Source organism: Empidonax traillii, unplaced genomic scaffold (assembly GCF_003031625.1).
Source record: "Empidonax traillii isolate 1590-97213 ecotype Southwest subspecies unplaced genomic scaffold, ASM303162v1 scaffold206:size1282135, whole genome shotgun sequence".
NCBI lineage: Eukaryota > Metazoa > Chordata > Aves > Passeriformes > Tyrannidae > Empidonax > Empidonax traillii.
Genome location: NW_020955399.1, coordinates 109,138 through 128,549, shown reverse-complemented (window position 1 = coordinate 128,549; position 19,412 = coordinate 109,138). Strand labels below are relative to the sequence as shown.

Genomic DNA, 19,412 nt, shown 5'->3' with positions numbered 1-19,412 from the left:
AGGTAAAACAGAGGAACACACTATACATTTCTGGATATCATTCTATTAATGTGAGAATTTGGGGAGCAGATATTTGTGATATTCCTTTCTGCAGTCCACAAGTTATTCCCACTAACAACATGACTGTATCAAACAGAAAGGTAACTGTTCAGAGAGCAAATCTTACCTTTTGGGAAAAAAATAGTTATCAGTGCTAGAAGTATATGGCAGACTCTTATGGACACTGAAGAGCAGTTTTAAACCTGTCTTGAAGCCAGATTAGGCTCAAGAGAAAAGAAGGAAGAGGCAAAAATGAGTCATTATTAAGAATTAGGACACATACTTGTTTTGATGCTGTTGTGCAAAGGCAAAATTGTAGCTATTGTAGGCACTTGGATTGCACATGTGACCTACATAAAATGCCCAGGGGCAACAGAGAAAATGTTTGGACAAAAATTTGACAAAAGGATTCTGCGTAAGAGAACATGGGAATCTGAATTATTTTATTCCAGTCAATATAGAACTGTACCTTTCAATTCACGCTTTTATAAAAGAGATGATAAATCAATAGTCAGACTAAAATATATAGCTGGTTTACAAAGCACCTTTTCTATATTGATGAAATATCCACAAGGTAAATTTTGACAATGATTAAAAATCCATCCCATTGTGAAGAGCATGCAGTTCATTGGAATATAGCTCTCTGAACATGACTATGTTCCAGGTGATTAAAGATTTCCTCTTCTGTTTCTGGAGTGAGCTGTATATTATCTTTGATTGGAGATAAAGGATCTGACTTTCTACACGAAGGAAGTTTTTCGTACTCTCTGCACAAAAAAAAAACAAAGACAAAAGAAAACCCAAGAATGTTATGATGTTTTATGTTTCTAACCACAGGCCAGTAAGAATATATAAGTTAAAACAAAACAAGACCCCTAACAACTCACTCATCTATGAATAAGTACAAAATAAAAATTTGTGACACAAAGTTTTAATTTCAATTTCAGAAAAAATGAAAAACTTTACTGAATGTGACAGAATGATAGCTGTTAGCTTTATTTCTGAAAGACTGTATGTACCCCATCCTACTCTGGGTTGTACATGCTTTCTGAACATTTAAGTCTTCTGAATAAATGAAGTTTTTTATATATCCCATGAGTCTTGACAGTAAGCCAGAACAGATTTAGTGCCCCACATGATTTATTTGCCATCAGGTAACATAATTATGAAAACATAAGGCTAATTTAGATACATTTCAAAATCTGAAAAAATAAAGAAAATACTCAGATATAAGTAAGTCCTGGCAGTAAAAAAGCCATTTTTGTGAAATATGTTAAGAAAAGAATCACATAAAAGCTAATAAAAAAGTACTTTACGTACCCAGAAGTAATAAATATATATATATATATATATTTATGGGGATATATCCCACATATAATATATACCCCATTTATAATACAGACCCATTATAAACACCTAGAAGTGACAAACAAAACCAAAACTGGATGGATAAAATGTGGATATTGGGAGACTTGTCTTGCAACCACCGGCAGAGAAAAGGAACAGAGTCCCATCTAGGCTCACCCTGTTCTATCTACCTGTATCCTGATAAATCAAAATATCTGAATTTTCTCCCTGTGAACAACCCTGGGATGACATTTACAATTACAGGTCCAGCAATACATACACAAACACTTCCATTTCCTCCTTGAAACTGTCATTCTTACCCCGCATAAGGAGGATAATAAAGATTTATAAAAATGTAAGTACTACATGTAATATTTTTCAAACAGAAATCAGTTGAGTGTTTATAGTAACCTACCCTAAGGCCTAAATTTGCTAAAATGCATTCATCTGATTTAACACATTGCTCACCAGTAGCATTATTAACCACTCAGTGAAAAAAAAAAAACAACCTTTATCCTACTCACATTTGGTTTTGGATTAGCAAAAATAATAATTTTATTTAAATATGACTTATTTATTCAAGAGATTGCTACTTTGAACTGGTAAAACTTTGCCACCAACAGTTTTTACTTTAGGCCATGGAAAGAGTGTAAGTTAGAATACCTACACTTCAGGTTCTGTTTTACTTATTTTAAATAATCCTTGCTCTTCAAGTTCAAACCTTGAAGATATTTGCAGAAACTTCAAGTTATACCAGCCATCTGCACAGGCAAAAGCAATAGCATTTTATGATGTGCAAAAATGTCTCTTCCAACCACAGACTTCTGCTAACAGAGATATTTCATCAATTCACAGTCATCTTGAAAGCAGAACACTTCTGACAATTAGCCATCTTAAAACATGAGAGGCACAGAGTTGAACAGAAGCAACCTTGTATTCAATTAAATTTAGTAACTTCCATGCAGCTTTTGCACTTAGATCAAGAAGTGACTTTTGATGTTTGATGTCAAACAATGGCAATGATTTTTATATCAATTATGTTAAACTAAATGCCCTAATCAATAAAATTCAACAAATTAATTTTAGCTGAGAGTTTTTCCTGGTTAGAAAAAAAAAAGTAATTCTAAGAAGGTATTTACCAAAAGTCATGCTTTGCATTTATATCAAGCTTAGGAAATTATAAATTATATGTAGAAAACATCTATTTTGAGCTATTATCTTTATTGAACTGGATAGACATGTATGGAGTCTGCTTTGAAAATTGTTTATGTGGAAAAATAGTATACAGGGTACAAAGTAAAGGGTTAAAGCAACTCACCTTTTAAACTGGAAGCTTTTCCAGAGCTCACTAACAGTAACTTGCAGTCCCAGCTTATTTTCAGCATCACAGTCATTTCTCTTCTGCACAGGTGACAGTTTCCTGCTTAATCCACTTACTTTAGCTGGTATCCATGGTTTGAGCTTCGTTACAATACGTGACCTTGTACTACTGGATTTATGTAAACCAGGAACCTGAGAGATTTTAATATGGCAGCACATTTGGTTAAAATGAAAACCTGTAAGCAACAAATACTATAGTGCAAAGCTTATAATCGAAAAATAAAGAGTCTTAAAACAATCCGAACTGCCACAACAAAGTATATTTAGATAGCTTCTATAATCTAAAAGGTGGCATCTCAAACACATTAAACATAATGTGCTGTTAGAACTGGCAAACCAGTTTCCCTAGGTCTTTGTATTCTAAAAAGTTGCAAATATATGTTTCTTTGAAAAGCAGTTTTTAAAACCTGGTGAATATTTTTTTTTTACACCTATTTGAAGAGTTTTTGTTGTGCCCTCATGTAATGTCAGCTTTCAGAATTTAAGAAGAAGCAACCCTCTGGTATAACTCCCTGTGATAGCCAGATTTCATGAAAAATGGAGTCATAAGCAGAGGACAGGTAACAGTACGATTATCCCAAGCATCATTAGACCACTAGTTGGACCTTCTTATCCAGTTTCTGTCCCAGAAGCTCAGAAAAACTGCTTGGCCAGAATATCTCTCTTAAATGCAACCAGTCTTAAGTTTGAACATATCAATTAAAGTACATGGCTTCATTATATAATTTATTCTAGCTGCCCACCACCCCATTATTGAAAACACTCGTGCCTCATTTTCAATTCACTTAACAGATTCCAAGCAATGAATCTGGTTGGTTGAGGGTTTTTTTTGTATTTGTAAGGACATGAAAATCATTTTGACATGACTTAATTCCTATAATTGTGTCAGCCAGTGTGACTTTCACATTCTCATCATTTTTCTTGGGTCAGTGTCAGGCTGACAGACAGCTACTCAGACTGCTGCTACCATACTTTCTGATGCTGAAACAACATTGTTGATCATTTTTGTTTCCTTCATGCCAAAAAGTACTGAGTTTATTTTAAGAACAGAAGAAACAGACGACAGTCCACTAAAGTAGGATTTTTTTCTGTGAAAAGCTTACCATACGTCTTAAATTCAAAGTTACGCCTATTGCTATCTATTTGAGCACTCTCTTCCTATTTGTACTGTATGTGCATATTCATAGCACAATAATTAAAGAGATATAATGTACTTTTAGACATAGTTGAAACTTCCTTTGCCAGACAAGTTCATAAGTGGCAAAACATTACAAGTGGTTTATTCATCTTTTCCATAATTTTTTTTCTGTCTTACATACACATATCATTTTCCCCCTTTTTTGAGGGGGGAAGTAGCCATTTGGAAGCACTACAATGTTTCACTGTTTGAGTGCCATTCTGGCACCTCATTGTAAAATATGAAGTACTCACAATTCCCAGCTTTGAAGTGATCACTCACTTCCAGCCTGCTATTTTAGATTGTGTCTGTCATTATTAGGGCCAAAACATAATTATCAAAACTCAATACCTGCAGAAGAGACAGTGAGTGTCTACAGTTGTAAGAAGTTCCTATTTTACAGTTGGCTACAGAAGATTAGTAAAGGACACCTAGGTTGTAAATAATGCTCTTATTTACCATTTGGATAATATTAAGAATAAAGTGTTTTGCTGAAAATAATCTTTCCTGTTTTGCTGGATTATCTTTAGAAAATGGCACAGCTCTGCCTACTTCAGGTGCTTCACTAACTAATGCAAATAGCTCTTTCCTCATCTAAGTATTTGCTATTGACTACCTAACATTTCTGTATTTTAAAATAAAAGAGGTTGGCAGCCTTTTCTTCATAGAAAACTTGTAACTTAGTGCTTTCCAAAATGACATTGAATTTTGCCATCCCCCCACCAGACGCATTTGTTACATATTTTTTGGCACCTTGAATACTGCCTTCAGTTTTGGTCCCCTCCCTACAAGAAGGACACTGAGGTGCTGGAGAGTGTGCAGAGAAGAGCAGCGGAGCTGGTGAAAGGGTGTGGAGCACAAGCCTTGTAAGGAGCAGGCTAAGGGAGCTGGGGTTGTTTAGGTTGGGGAAAAGGAGGCTCAGGGGAGACCTTATCAGTCTCTACAACTCCCTGAAAGGAGACTGTAGCCTGGTGGGGGCTGTTCTCCCATGTAACAAGTGATAGGACACAGGGAAATGGCCTCAAGTTGCACTAGGGGAGGTTTAGATTGGATATTAGGAAAAATTTCTCCACAGAAAGGGTTGGAACAGATTGCCCAGGGAAGTGCTAGAATCCTCATCCCTGGAGGTGTTCAAAAATCATGTAGATATGGCACTTCTGGATGTGGCTCAATGGTGAGCATGGTAGTGCTGGGCTGACAAGCTAGACTTGACCATCGAGGTCTTTTCCAACCTTAATGATTCTATTATTCCATTATTGAAATTACATGTTCATATCATGCAGATCTTGGTATTCCAAGGGGAAAACAAAATGTAAGCTAATAATTGGAACAAGAATACTAGGAAAAATAAAATCCTAAAACTCCCTGCTTTACAGTATTTTGCCATTTATCTATCATCTTAGCCATTTTGCAACATGTGTGAATTCACCCATAACCCTACATTATCTCTGTAGTACTGAATTACAGAGTTATAACTTAATTTAGCAACCCCAAAATTAGGCAAAGCTGCATGCTGAACACCCACGAAGAACCTCAAAGCCAGAGCAGAACACTCTTTTCTATTTCTGTCAATATTTCTATTTTCTATTTCTATGTCAATATTAGCCTTTTTGCTGAGCTCACAGCAACTGTAAAAAGTAATTAGCAATATAAACCACAGATGAAATACTACCTCAGAAAAAATAAACCACGAAGTCTTGGGGAATTCAGTATCTTACAGGTATTTGTTAGTAAAGAGTTTCTATTATGTTTGATATTAGAATGGAGTAGATAGGCACTTCACATTTTGGATTTGAACCACAATAGGAGCTGACAAATTTTTCAGACTGTCTCCCCCAGTTTTTAAATTTCTCTATAGATCAGCTACAAAGCTGATATCCAGCTATACCAAAATCAGACTAAATTATACTTTAAGTGATTAACTGCTTCTTTCCTAAATTTGGAACTCATTATTCCCTTTTATAGCTATCTTCTACTATACTTAGCACCAGCAAACACTTCCCTTGTTTTACCCTTGCAGTGAGCAGACCTAAAAGAAAACTGAGCCAAAAGTGGTGCTCTTTATCTCTACCTTCCCTCTCCTGTGGTCCTACTCGTGCTACAACTCAGAGGAATCCAATAGTCTGGGTGGGCCCAAGTTCCAATATGATTGACCTTTTGATTATTGCTGTCAAGTTAAGTTTTCGGCCATGCCAATTTTCTGGTGCAATTCTTTATAAGTTTTATTACCAGCACATAAAGGAAGCAAACAGAATGCACAGCCAAGGAAATAAGTGGGGGAAATCCTCCCACTAGCTGCTTGCTTTACATAAACCTTACTATCCTTGCAGATTTTCAGCAGATTTTCTATTACCTGAAGGGCTCCAAGTATACTGAAATTTTGTTTTCACATGATACTTCCATAATGTGTATTCCCCAATATTTAGTACATTCATTCTCCCAATGTAACTTTTATGTGAGCAAAACAAAGTGGAACATTAAATACAGCCTCAAAAACAAAGTATATAAAATCCTGAATCCCAGGATGATTTCATTGCTCAGTCTTGTAGAGGAGAAGCAGGAAAAATGTTAACATTGCAGAATAAAAATATAAATTTCATCTTAACAAATAAGTTCCTAAAAATAACCACAAGATGTCACTATTTTACAGAACACAATATTCTTGTTTGGCACATAAGCTTGTGATTTTTAGACTGTCTATGAGAAAGAAGTCAGTTAGGCTATGCATGAAACGATGAAACCATCTTCCTCTGACTTATCTTTTGGCCAATTCTAATGACAACACATAAGGAGTCAGAGCACTTTCAGCTGTTAAAGTCTTAGAAGTTTTACAAACTAGACAAATGTGTAAAGCTCTTAGAAACGTCACAAAGACAAGGAACATAAGTTTATTCTCAAACATCTTAGATACCACAGATAAGTCAAATTACAGGTCAGCAGCCAACAGAAAAAATAGCTGCAGTGTGGGCTTTGAAGGGAAATTGTCTAATTTGTTAGTGGCTAACAAGACTTTTAGCTAAAACAGTTGAACGAGAAGTGTCGACAAAAATCTTTCCAGATTTTGAAATTTAAAAACGTTCTCAAAAAAGCAGGAGGTAGCTAAATAGCAAATTTATCAAGACAAGCAATGAAATGAGGTTGTATCTTGTAACTGTATCTGGACTGTGAACACAACTGAAATTTGTATCATAAAACCGTGCACTTTGCCTGCCTGAGGACAACTAAGGTTTTTTTTTGCCTTAGCTTGGCTTCTTATTTTATATTGGAGTGTTTGAAATCCCCAAACAAATTGCAACTGTTATCAATCATAGGTGGCCTGGTTATATTTCATCTCAGCTTCAGTGTAGATGAATAAGAATACAGTTTTGTCTTGCCAACACTTGCATTGCTCAGGTCTTTCATTAAGAGTTCCACAAGGAACTAGTAGAAAGCAATAACTCATTTTCAGATTTTAGTAAAGCTCATAAAGTTAAAAGAACTCTTACCTTAGTTTTCATGATTGTATTTTTTTTGTCAGTTCGAACAGCAGAAAATGCCAGAGACGGAGTATGTTTATCATCAGCCAGTTTTGAACTGGAGTCAGATTCCTTCAGGAGAAAATTGATTTGGTTTTAAAACAGGCTGGAGGTTTTTTTTTGCAAACACAGTACATATTTTCATATCTACAGGTATATACTTTAAAAGACAGCCTTTTCAGTAGTTCTAAGAACTTACACAAACACCTGGGCTTATTTTCAGCAAACAACACTACAGTGACAAATATATATACTTTCTGAAAGGACTTCAGGGATTAACAAAAGCAGAGAACAAAAGCTTGCCTACCAGGGTTTTTTATGACCCACTGTAGTAATAGCAGCAGAAAAACTGAAGACAAACTAAAACCAGAGAATAGACTTTATTTAAGCTAGTATGTCAATCCACATGATGTTACAAATATTTTGAGCATTGACAAGAATGAAATATAATCATTCTGTGATTCTTTTTAGAAACAAGTTTTGTTAGCACAAGCTACATCATCTGTAAGGCATCACTCTGAAGAGAAGACTTAATTACATAATTTCTTTTATAATTTAAAGCAAAACCAAATGCTAAAACAAATGTCTAATTTTCTTACCTTTGCATCTGAACTGTTGTTGGACACTTGCAATATCTCTGAAGACTCCAAACTATGTTCTGATGGCTCACAAGACTGTGATGACTGTTCCAGTTCTATTAAGGGGGAGGACTCTTCCTCCAATTCATCACACACTGCCTCATTCTCTGTTTGAACTCCATTAATATGATCTTCCTGGGATACAACACAACCGCTTTTCTCCTGGTGAAACTGCTGTGAAAATACAGTATGAGATGGACCAGGGTTTCCTGAATTACTTACGAGGTTGCTAAACCACTGGAAACAACTTTTCTGCTTTTCTCCAGGAGGTGTAAAGACAGTCCTTGTAGACTTTTCAGCTTCTGAAAACTGAGAAACATCTTCTTGTATATATTTTATTTCCTGTTTCTGGCAATCCTGCTCAGCATTTTGAGTTAGATCATCATCTTTCTTTGCTCCATCATCAAACACAATTGCATCCTTGCAGAAAAACCTAAAAAAGAAACAAAAAGGTAAGGGCAGGGGAGAAGAAATTTACTGCAAATGTATGTCATCTCCAAAATCCAATAGCTGTCTCTAGCCATCAATTTTATTTTCAAGGTCTACTTGCAGACAATGGGCAAAGTCCTTCAGGGAGGCATTTAACAAATAACAGTAAAAAAAGGGAGGGGAAAAAGTATCTGTAAACATGTAATTCTTTGACTGAAATACTAATTAGGTTCATCAGATACATATAGGAATCCTACAAAATTTAAGAATATATTAATTATTTATCATAAAGGTAAGCAGTAGTGAAATACTTCAGGCACCTCTTATTAAGGAAACTAGAACCTTACTACTTCTTTTCCATGCTATAGCAGCAGCTCCTAAGAGTACTAAGAACAGATTTAGAGAAGAATCTACCATCACTGACAACTCTTAGTATTTGATACAACATAACAAAACTTTCAGCTCAGGAAGGTGTACATTACAACTAAAGAACATCAGTATTAGGATTGCTCTGTAAAATTACACTACTCTAAAACATTCAAAGTATTTAAGAAAATAATCACACAATAATGGACTTAATGGTAATAGTGCTTTGTAAAACAAATTCAAGGAGCTGTGGCCAAATGCAACTAAATAAAAAAAAAAAAAAACAAGAAAAAACAACCAGAAATCCTAACAAACCCAAAGTCTCTCTTCTCAAAGTGCTGGTGCAGAGATCAGCAATATCATCTGAATGGGATAAGAATAGGTATTTGTTATTCAATATGACCAGTTTGAATTGACCGAAACAAAGAGCTCTATCAAATTAAGTCAATGTATTGACTAACTGCTTATATATTTGGCACAAAGCAGCTACCTTTTTTTTTTTCTTTTTTTTTTTTTTTAGATATGTCATATAACCTTTACCTGGGGAAAAAAATGGCCAGTTCCTAATTAATTTTGTGACCCAGAAGTATTGAATATTATACTGAGAGACTATAAGCAGACCACAAGGCTGGACCACCTCTCATGTAAGAACAGGCTGAGAGAGATGGGGTTGTTCAGCCTGGAGAAGGCTTCAGGGATACCTTATAGCACCTTCCATTACCTACAGGGTAGCCTACAAAAGAGCTGGAGAGGGACTCTTCACAAGGGCATGTAGTGATAGGACAAAGGCTTCAAACTGAAAGGAGGCAGATTTAGATTAAATATTAGGAAGAAATTCTTCACTATGAGTCTGGTGAGGCACTGGAACAGATCACCCAGAGAAGTTGTGGATGCCCCATCCCTGGAAATGTTCAAGACCAGGTTGGATAGAGCTCTGAGTAACCTGGTCTAATGAAAGGTGTCCCTGCCCATGGCAGGGCAGTGGAACTAGATGATCTTCAAGGTCCATTCCAACCCAAACCATTCCATGATTCTATGACTCTACACATAGTCTCAATCTTTACTTCCACAGTAAAAAATTACCATTATCTGTCTCACAGATGGACAGCCTGCCTAGCACAAAGGATCCTCCATCTTGGCTCAGGTGCATGCAATTACATAAAAAAGTTTGAGGCAGCATTTCCCTTAGTATTCAGGTTATTTCAGCAACCAGGATAGCAAATGGTATTTTGCTACTTATGAAAACATATAACATAAGCATACCTGCTTCTTGTTCCTGGAACAGTTACAGCATCCTTGTCTTTGTTTTTCCTTTGTAAAAAGGAAGCAAATTTATTTCTAACTCTGGGTAGGGAGTTAGAGCTTTCTTGAGTGACAGAATTTCCTGAAGAATCAAGGCTTTGTATTGCAGACACACTCTTTTGTGCTTGACCATCATGATCATCCTCCTTCTTGACTCTTTTTGCTTTTGTAAATGAATATTGCTTGAACAGATCTCCATCTGAGACTTCTTCTAAATCTAGACAATTTAAACATTATTGTAGAAGCACAATACCGCATTTAAACAGTGATGAAATAACTTTTACATATTAAAAATAGTAGAAAGGTTTAGTAGGAACATTATTGACATTACAATTAAAAAGCCTTTAAAACATTTTTTTCTAATATATAGCCTTAAAAATAATTTTTTGCAGATGGAGTGAAGGCAGAACAACTAAAATGAAACATAATATTTGTTTTGGATATGGTGAGTGGTTTTCTGTTGTTGTTGTTTTTTGGAGTTTTTTAATGCTTTGAAAGCAAAACTAAATTTGATTTAAAGACAGGCCACTAAACTACCTACAAGTTTTGATAAATGAGAGAGTAGGAAGATAGCATAAGTAACAAAGGCCAAATATAAAGCCCTAGAAGTGTAATCAGAAAGCAAAGAAAGCAGAGTAAGACGAAATACTTAACACATTAATTAAAGCATGACGGGAACAAAAAAACGCCCCTTCTATTAAAAGCCCACAGTTTATTTCAGCACACATAAGTTAGGTGAAACAGAGGACAAGATAGCAGAGATACACTAGAGAAAGCGAAGAAGTTGGCATAAAGAATACCTATACAAGGGATACAGGCAACACAGTGTGAGAAGAGTATGGAAAACATTCTTAAAGTTTCCTATCCAACCTAATATCAATTCTATATATTCTATCAATAAACACAATGTTTTAATCTCTTCACAAGCCATTATGAGATAGAAATTAAAACAAAAAAATACATAAAAATGAACAGATTGCATTAACCATAACTTCACATTGACAACACTTAAGCTTTATAGCAAATTAAAGAAAGTTAAAATCAAGTGCTGTGGAAAGTTGGCCATCACCCTTGATCATTATCTAGGCTTTAATATTATGGCTTCTGAGTTTTGTAGCTCGTTGAAAACAGAATACAGACAATAACAGTTAGGAGTTAAGCCTTTAAAAATAGCATACCATCAAGTTCAAGATAAGATCCTTTCTTTTCCCACAGCCTTCTACTGTTATTCACATAATTATTTAATAAAAACATACCATTCCTTGACCTTTTTGCCAAGACCTCTTTGCCTGGAAGTTTTAGCCCTTTAATGCTAATTATTTTCTCCATGCCTTTGGTTGTTGGTTTGTCTAGTAAGTGCATTTTAGGAGGAACAGTATCTTCAGTAGGGCCAAACTTGTATTCTCTGCTCCAAATGCTATTTGCACGATTATCACGTTTGTCATTCCAGCCGCAACTTCTCTGCTGCACAAGCTACAAAAAAAAAAAAAGTTAAAACACAGGACACAGGTTTATAATTGCCTTCAACATATGATTTCATGATTTAGTATACAAGGACATTTTAACATTTGTACATCTAGTGACATACTTAACACAAGCATTTTCATTTTTGTTCTCACATTTCTCACACTTTTTATACAAATTCCTTTTTTTTGTGCTGCCATGACTTCATTTCAATACGGCACAAGTGATTATCTGCTTCTCTGTGACAAAATTGAAAGTTTAAGTTTTATTTCTATTCAGAGAACATAATTTAGGAGTATACTTGGAAGAAATCCAAATCTCTTTGAGAATTTTTTTTTTAAATCACTTAATTCTCTCAATAGCATTAAGGATTTACCAAAAAAGTCTGAAAGTAAAACTAAAACAAACATTAAAGTCAAACGCCATGAAAAATAAACTTCAGAACAAAGATGTTACCTGTGCAGTGTCAGGGTTATAATTATCAATTTGTTCCATTGTTTCGATATCAATGTTGCCAATGGCAATTTGAAAAGCAGTATCATCACCAAAATGTCTGTTTCCATCATAGTAAAGGAAAATATCTCAGTATTATATTACATTTCAAGAACTGTAGCATGAAAGTTAAAATATCTGTTTCCCATTTCCGTGCTAACAGGTATGGCTAGAATATTAACCTAAACGATTAATACTACTACTTTTGGCTCAATCTGATACAACAGCAATTGTAGTTCATGATTTGCCAAAGGACTGCAGATCTCAGTCAAAATTAAATCCTTCCATTATCAGCTGAAAAGTTAAGAACTTTCTCCTTTTTTATTTCCGGAAATGCCAGAGATTAAGTGGCTTGGGCATACAAAGCTGGTAACTACTTCAACACTATCCTCACTTCATTTTCCTAATCTTTCATGCTGAAATTTACGTTGCACAGATGTGGCAAAATGCTACTTCTTCTACAGGACGAGATATCTGATAAAATAGGAAATGCCTAGATTAGAGAAGGAGTTGAACACAAATTGCAAGAATTATAGGCAGAGATTATAACACACTTGAAATAGGTAGAAATTAAAGACAGTCATAAGGTAACACAAACAATTTAAATATATCCTGCATTTAACAGTTTGTTTTCTAAAGAGGAAAAAAAAGGATTAATGAACTTCTGCCTAAAATGATGTATCAATGATAGGTCAGTTACCCCCCAAGCACTTTTTTTTAATTCATTAAAATGAGAGTAAAGGAGAAAAGAAGAACGCTCCCCTTTCCCCCAAATTTTAAGAATGGCAGAAAAGCCAGGCTTAAGTAAACAGTAGGAGTGCAATCAAAAAAAAAAAAAAAATCTAAGTACACCACTGATGCAAGAAGTATAGGACACCACATCTTCTCACCCTTCTATCCCATTCTGCTGTTTCAACACAAAGGATACCGTCCTGCATAACTTAGTGTTTCTGGATCAATGTCATCTCCATATGCATTAAGAGGAACCAATTTTCTGTTGAGAGGGTCAAAAACTAACTGATAAAGGAAGGTATTATTGGCTCGTGTAAAACCCTGTATATATTCTTCTGGTACTGTTATATTCATCTTCAAGTACTGCCCCATTTTCTTAATAACCTGTAACAAAAAAGAAATTGCTCAACTGCTTTATTTAAACAGTTCACACAAACAGTTAAATACATGTCGATTATAAAGTATCTTTGCTTGCAATTAAACATAGAATGCATGTCCTGTTACAACAAGCAGACTAAAGAAGGGAAGGAAAAAAAACAAAGTTTTGTACATTGCTTTCCTACTCAAGTTGTTTACAATCATATAAGTAACACAATGCAACTGTTTATAAATGCTTCTTGTTCAGTAAAGAAGTACAAAATGAGATTAGAAAGACAGAGTGTCTCCTTACGGTATGTTATCTTAAACTAATGCATATCTGACTTTATTAATCATGTTATCAGGACACCTAAGCAATGCATGGGTGTTTGTAGAAGAGAAAAAAAGCAATACTAATCAGATTAAACCCTGACATTTTGCTCAGGGATACATGAAAGGAAATAATCATTTATATGGGAAAAGTTCAAAGTTGCCTTTGTACTTCCACAAAAGCCAAACTAGTTGCTTTGATACCTGCTTTACATGATACAAACCATTTTAAAAATAAAAATCATAGTTCTTTGTGTACAGCCTGTGAGAGAAAAAAAACCCAAAATACACTTAAATACACAAGTAACTTAAGAAATAAGATAACACACCAAGTTAATCAGACTGCATATTTAAATGCTTTTCTGGGTTAGATTTACTTGCCTTCAGGACAGACCCATAAGGTATTCTTATTATTAGCTCTTAAAAACCTCTCTACTTCCTTACTACCTACACAGAAGTTATTCCCACTCTTTTAGCCTTTAGCCTCTGTATTTCCTAATACTAGATTGTTTTCATTTCATACACTGGACAAGAAAAAAAAACCCACCCACCCTTATTCCAATCTTTTCTTCCATACTGTTTTTAATATATAAATGTCCATATTCATATGCAAGTAATCAAATGAGATTTCCAATCCCTGCCCCTCTCCCACACAGGTAATGGGGGGGGGGGGGGGAGATGCAGAGCCTTACAAAAAAAAAAAAAAAAGAAAGTCAAAACCAAATTTACCTTTATAATATCCGGATTGTTGGCTAATTTTAATAACTTGCATGCTTTAGCTAACCCAATTCCATAAATTGATGCGAGGTAGTCACAACCAGAAAGAATACACATATAGCGGAATTTCTCTTCTGTAAATACGTTTCCAAGCTGTTTGCAGTTCCCTAGTCGAGCTTGATCTATTTCTAGTCCATTTCCGAACTTGTCAATTTTCAGAAACACCTGAAAATTAAGAGGAAATGAAAACAACATTTTTCACCCATATAAGATAGTTCCTTGCACTTGTTGGAAACAATGGAGGCAAAGTGCTATTCTCATGTCTTCCCACATTTACTGCAGAAGAGTAAATCCACACAAACATATTTGGGAACTTCAGACTCCGCTTTTAAGATCTCAGCAAGAGGTTAAAGCTGTTAGTGTTTCCTTCCATACCTTTTTACATCCAAAAGCTAAAAGATCAGAGTCTTCCGTAATTATAGCTTGAACCATGCCAATCTTATTAAGATAAGCCAACTGCGCGTCAGCTTCATAAGGAGCAACAATGCAATCAACTCCCCGGGCTCGTGCAGCCTGTATGTAAACAAGAAGCATACAAGTACTTTGCATCAATTTGCAGTAATTACCTTAAGAGATCTGAAAGCATAAGAACCTCTATGTTAAAAAGCCAAAACCGTGATCATTTTAAATCACACACCCATCCTGCCCCGTTAGAGCCTGATATTTCATATTCAAAAACTCAAGTTTCAAGCAGTATAGATCTATATAGACTAGTTCACAAAATCAGCCTTTCCTGTGTTGGCCTGTAACACCACGGTCACTGCATCTGACCACAGATGCCAGCTTCAAACTCACCCAAGTTATACTCTGGACAGAGGAAAACACCACCAGAATAAACTTGATACTGTTTTGATAAAGATCTTATGACTGCAGTGGAAGCATAGCAAAAAGCAACTAGAACAGTTTTTAGGCAGCCAAATTTTTTTCTGCAGTCTGTGCTCAGAAACTACCTGAGGGGAAAAATATAAAATAATAATAATTGTGATTAGGTTTTGTGCATCAAAAGCAAAACTGAGGTGTTATCAAATTCAGTTCATAGCAGTAAGAAGAGTTGTATTTCAACTGACATTGTTATTGTTTATACAACTGGGTATAATAAACTAGAAGCGAAGTTAAAGTTTGTTAACTGTGCTTAACACAATCCAGCAGTATATAAACAATTAGAGATTAAGAAGCAGGGAGCGTTTTTCTTGCCTACATAGAAAAGGTAGTGATGTAGCCATACAAATGCAGACTAAGACACACTACCTACTGCATTTTTTTTTTAAACTGGCATTATCAACAGTACTGACAACTTACTTTAATAACTTCATGAGCCATAGCATGGGTAATATTTACACTGCGCCCAAAACATTCCCTGGCTTCTGACAGTTTCCCTTCCTGCAACAATTGTTTCCCCTTCAGAAGACTGGCTTGACGCTTCCTAAAAGATAGACAGAAATATCCACCAACCTCAGATTATTTTTCATTTCAAAGAACAAACAGCAGAGAGGACTAAGAGAGGCAGGTAGCAAAGGGGGGGGGGGGGGGGAAGGAATTGGAACACTACCCAAATCTGCTCTATTGAGTAATTTTTTAAAACATAAGAATAACTAAGTCATTCTATTGACAAGGATAACTAGATTGGCATGTTGAAAGTTATAATATTTCCTCAGAAAACAGTGACTAACCAGGAACTGAAATCAGCAGCATGACAGAAGAAATGCACCCACTCTCAGTTTGCACTAAAATAGATTTAATAAAATTCGTGAGTATCTGACATTAGATACTTATTGGTTTAGAGGACAGAAAGAATAATTTACTTAATTTCAAACACCAGAAATTGTTCACTCCACGCTGAAGGGAGCATATGTCTCATGGGAATTTATAAACAACCACTAATGAAAAATTCTCACAGCTTCAGTGAGAAGTCACATTTCTAGTGACCAGAACTCAAACCTGATACAAGTTTATCTTATTTTAGAGAAAGATGAGGAAGGTGGTATTATTTTTAAATAAAATTATGTTGGGAAGAAACATTTTTGCCCAGAGATCACAAGGGCAGGCAAACTAAAAGCCTCTAATACATTACAGGAAGTAATGCTCAGAGGTTTACTTCCTTCCTCTATCAAATGGCTTTCATTTACAAAGTGCATTTCTATTTTTGGAATAAAACCTCTAAGAAGTTTAATTTTAGATGTAAATGAAATGACTACACTACACTGCAGGGAAGTTTACCAGACCTTACTATCTAGCTGCAGTTTGAGGGTTTTTGACTTTGAAAATTAACTGTAGTGATAAACACACTGCTTTGCTTGCAAATTAATACAGTTCAGTACTTACTCTCGTCGGGCCTTTTCCACTTCCTTCTTAGAGGGTAGGGTGCATCCATCAAATACCAAAATTGGTTTAATTCCAAATGAAAGTAGCATCTCAACAAGTTTCATACAGAAAGCTACATAACTGTATCGACAACAACAAAAGTAAGAACAGAAAGATAAACTTTGTTGTCAACTACAGGTCTATTGCATGTTATCTGTCTGTAGAAAAGGAGAATTGCAAGTTTATGACAACAATTGTTTGAGGATCTTAAAAAGTAATTTTTGTGATGTAAGGATCTTAAAAAGTAATTTTTGTGATGTTGGGGAAATATAGGTTGTATATTTCCCCAACATCACAAAAATGTCTTTTTATTAGCAAGAGAAACAGTCCACCTCCCAACTCAGAATTGGACTGACTGCTCCTCTCTCTAGACAAAATAAGAACTCAAGTACAATTCAGTTTGATTTCGCAACACTGGGATTCAGCACTGATAAAAACTTGGATAAATTAAAACATGGATTATATCTTTTTAGTTTCAGCAACTCTATTCATAATGGCCAGGGAAACAGGAGGCAAACAAGCACAGTACACGACCTTTCCCTGGAAAGGCAGAGTAAATGCACTTTTGTAGATCTGGAAGTTATTAAATCTCTCTTTGTAGAACTATCCACTCTACCCTCCAGACAGTGGATACATGTTATGGACAGACATACAAACCTATCTTCCCAAAGTAAAAATACAGGTACAGAACTGAAAAAATTTCAGAAGTCAGAAAAGTTCCCCAATCTGTACTAACTGTGAAAATGGTGTATGGGCCAGGAGGTAATCCTCCACTGCCTTCCAAACCCATCCCTTGGAAAAATATTTGTTGGGAATCCCAGACGTTATTTATTCTCTCAGATCTCTTATCTCCTTGCTTGTTATTTCTACAGTTCTGTATTAAGATCATTTTATATCAGTAGCACAGAACTAAAGCATAATAGCTTTAACACCAAGTGCATTACAGTGATCCCCAATGGAAAAAAATTAAGGTTTTTTATTTTGAGGACACTGATTAAAACAAAGAGTAACCTTTTCAGCAGGAGAAGGAATGTGGGACTTAGAAGCATTTAGAACGTAAGGATTAAAGAAACTGAATTTAGAACTAATGAAAAATAACTATGATTTTTGAAATATGAGCACTTTAGTTATATAATACAGATGAATGTTAAAGTGTGAAAGGACGATTAACTATAGTTAAAGTGCCAGTCTAGGGTGATACGTGCATGGAAACAAGATTTGCTCATAAAATATTTATGTATTTAAATTCAACCATTCCAAAGTTTCCTATGACTATGAATGTCTCTCCTGACAGACAATTTTTTCTTCAACTGAAGTGTATCCCATTCTCAGGACTCCGAGGGACCTCCACTACCTTCAAAGGCAGGTAGCAAGGTTGGATGAAACTCCACAGTTCTTCAAGTCAACGGAAGCAGGAGTAAAGATTTGAACCCATTTGCAAAGCATTGACTCTCTCTTGCCTCCAATCAAACATTTGATGAAGCCAAGGTCTTCTCTTGGTGCCAAACAATGGGACAAGAGGCAATGAGCAGAAACCAAAACACAGGAATTCCTACTTGGATATACTTCACTTGCAAATGACCTAGCACTGGAACAGGTTGCCCAGAGAAGTTTTAGAATCTCTTACTTCTCTGGAGATATTTAAAAACCATCTGGACACAATTCCGACTAAGGGTTTTAGGGGACCCTGCATGAGCAGGAGGTGGGACCAGATGACATCCAGTGGTCCCTTCCAACCTTACCAATTCCGTGATTTAAAACTGTATCCAATCTAAAACATGAGTTTAACCCAGTTTTTCAGAGATGGACAAGAACTTACACCAAACCTAATCCAAGCTCCGGAGTTGAACCTGAAATATGACCACAACTTTTGCTCATTTCCCTTCCTTAGAAATATAACTGTGTAAATGAAAAATCCATGTTACACTAGAAAAGCTACTCTAACTAAAAATTTAATACAGGATGCAAAAAATCTTACACGTTATTCAGAGCACAACCCATCTCTCATAATTCCTCAGTATCATTACAATCTTTGTCACAGCAGTAATTACAAAGTATCGTTGCATACAAAAAGGGTGCCTGAAAATAATAATAATACATTTGAAACATATGAATTGCGTGTACAGAATTTCATCCGATAGATCCGATAGAATGAAATTATCTTAGATAATTATCTAGACACTCTAGGAAAAAAGCTAACTCACACAGTCATCGGTATTTTAACAAAAAATATTTTAGAGAGTTTTTTCCCTCATGTGTACTTGAATATGTATTTCGCACAGTTGGAAAACTGTTTACTTATGGCCAAACTTTTCATTTCAAAAGAGTACTAGCGGGACTGAGAATTCAGAAGCAACAGTTAAGAAGCGAAACTGTCACATACTCAGTTTTATTATGACAAACAATTATAAACTCAAGTTTTTAGTCAAGAAACATCAAGCCAACAAAACTTTAACTTGTAAGAGGGCCGGGATCGGGACATAATGAAGACTTACAGATCCGTGGGTTCTCCTCGGGCCAGCTTTTCCGCGCACGCATAGGCGCCTTTGTGCAGCCAGCAGTAGGTGTCCACAGCCACCGCCAGCCCCTTGTACTTCTTCACGTGGGAAGGCTCGGCAGCCTCCTTGATGAACTGCAGCAGGCCCTGGATCCCCATGGCGCCGCTTGAGCCGGGGGAAAGGAGCCTCGATCTTCGCTCACGGCGCT

At 35.7% G+C, this 19,412-nt stretch overlaps 1 protein-coding gene across 3 annotated transcripts in view; it reads right to left on the bottom strand.

Annotated features, from left to right (window-relative positions):
* Nucleotides 1-455: 455 nt before the first annotated feature.
* EXO1 (exonuclease 1) overlaps nucleotides 456-19,412 on the bottom strand; it is a 20,466-nt gene continuing 1,509 nt past the window's right edge. Inside the window, exons 1-14 of one of the 3 annotated variants that reach the window (XM_027887303.1) lie at nucleotides 19,202-19,362; nucleotides 16,668-16,787; nucleotides 15,645-15,768; nucleotides 14,721-14,858; nucleotides 14,298-14,510; nucleotides 13,078-13,265; nucleotides 12,114-12,210; nucleotides 11,450-11,666; nucleotides 10,155-10,410; nucleotides 8,319-8,529; nucleotides 8,058-8,231; nucleotides 7,429-7,530; nucleotides 2,705-2,898; nucleotides 456-806 (exon numbers count right to left, since the gene is read on the bottom strand). In XM_027887303.1, the coding sequence (XP_027743104.1) occupies nucleotides 665-806; nucleotides 2,705-2,898; nucleotides 7,429-7,530; nucleotides 8,058-8,231; nucleotides 8,319-8,529; nucleotides 10,155-10,410; nucleotides 11,450-11,666; nucleotides 12,114-12,210; nucleotides 13,078-13,265; nucleotides 14,298-14,510; nucleotides 14,721-14,858; nucleotides 15,645-15,768; nucleotides 16,668-16,787; nucleotides 19,202-19,362 (2,337 nt within the window). In that variant the 3' untranslated portion in view covers nucleotides 456-664. Of the gene's footprint in view, nucleotides 807-2,704; nucleotides 2,899-7,428; nucleotides 7,531-8,057; nucleotides 8,530-10,154; nucleotides 10,411-11,449; nucleotides 11,667-12,113; nucleotides 12,211-13,077; nucleotides 13,266-14,297; nucleotides 14,511-14,720; nucleotides 14,859-15,644; nucleotides 15,769-16,667; nucleotides 16,788-19,201; nucleotides 19,363-19,412 lie in introns of those variants that run through there. The other 2 variants (XM_027887302.1, XM_027887301.1) reach the window with 2 other exon arrangements.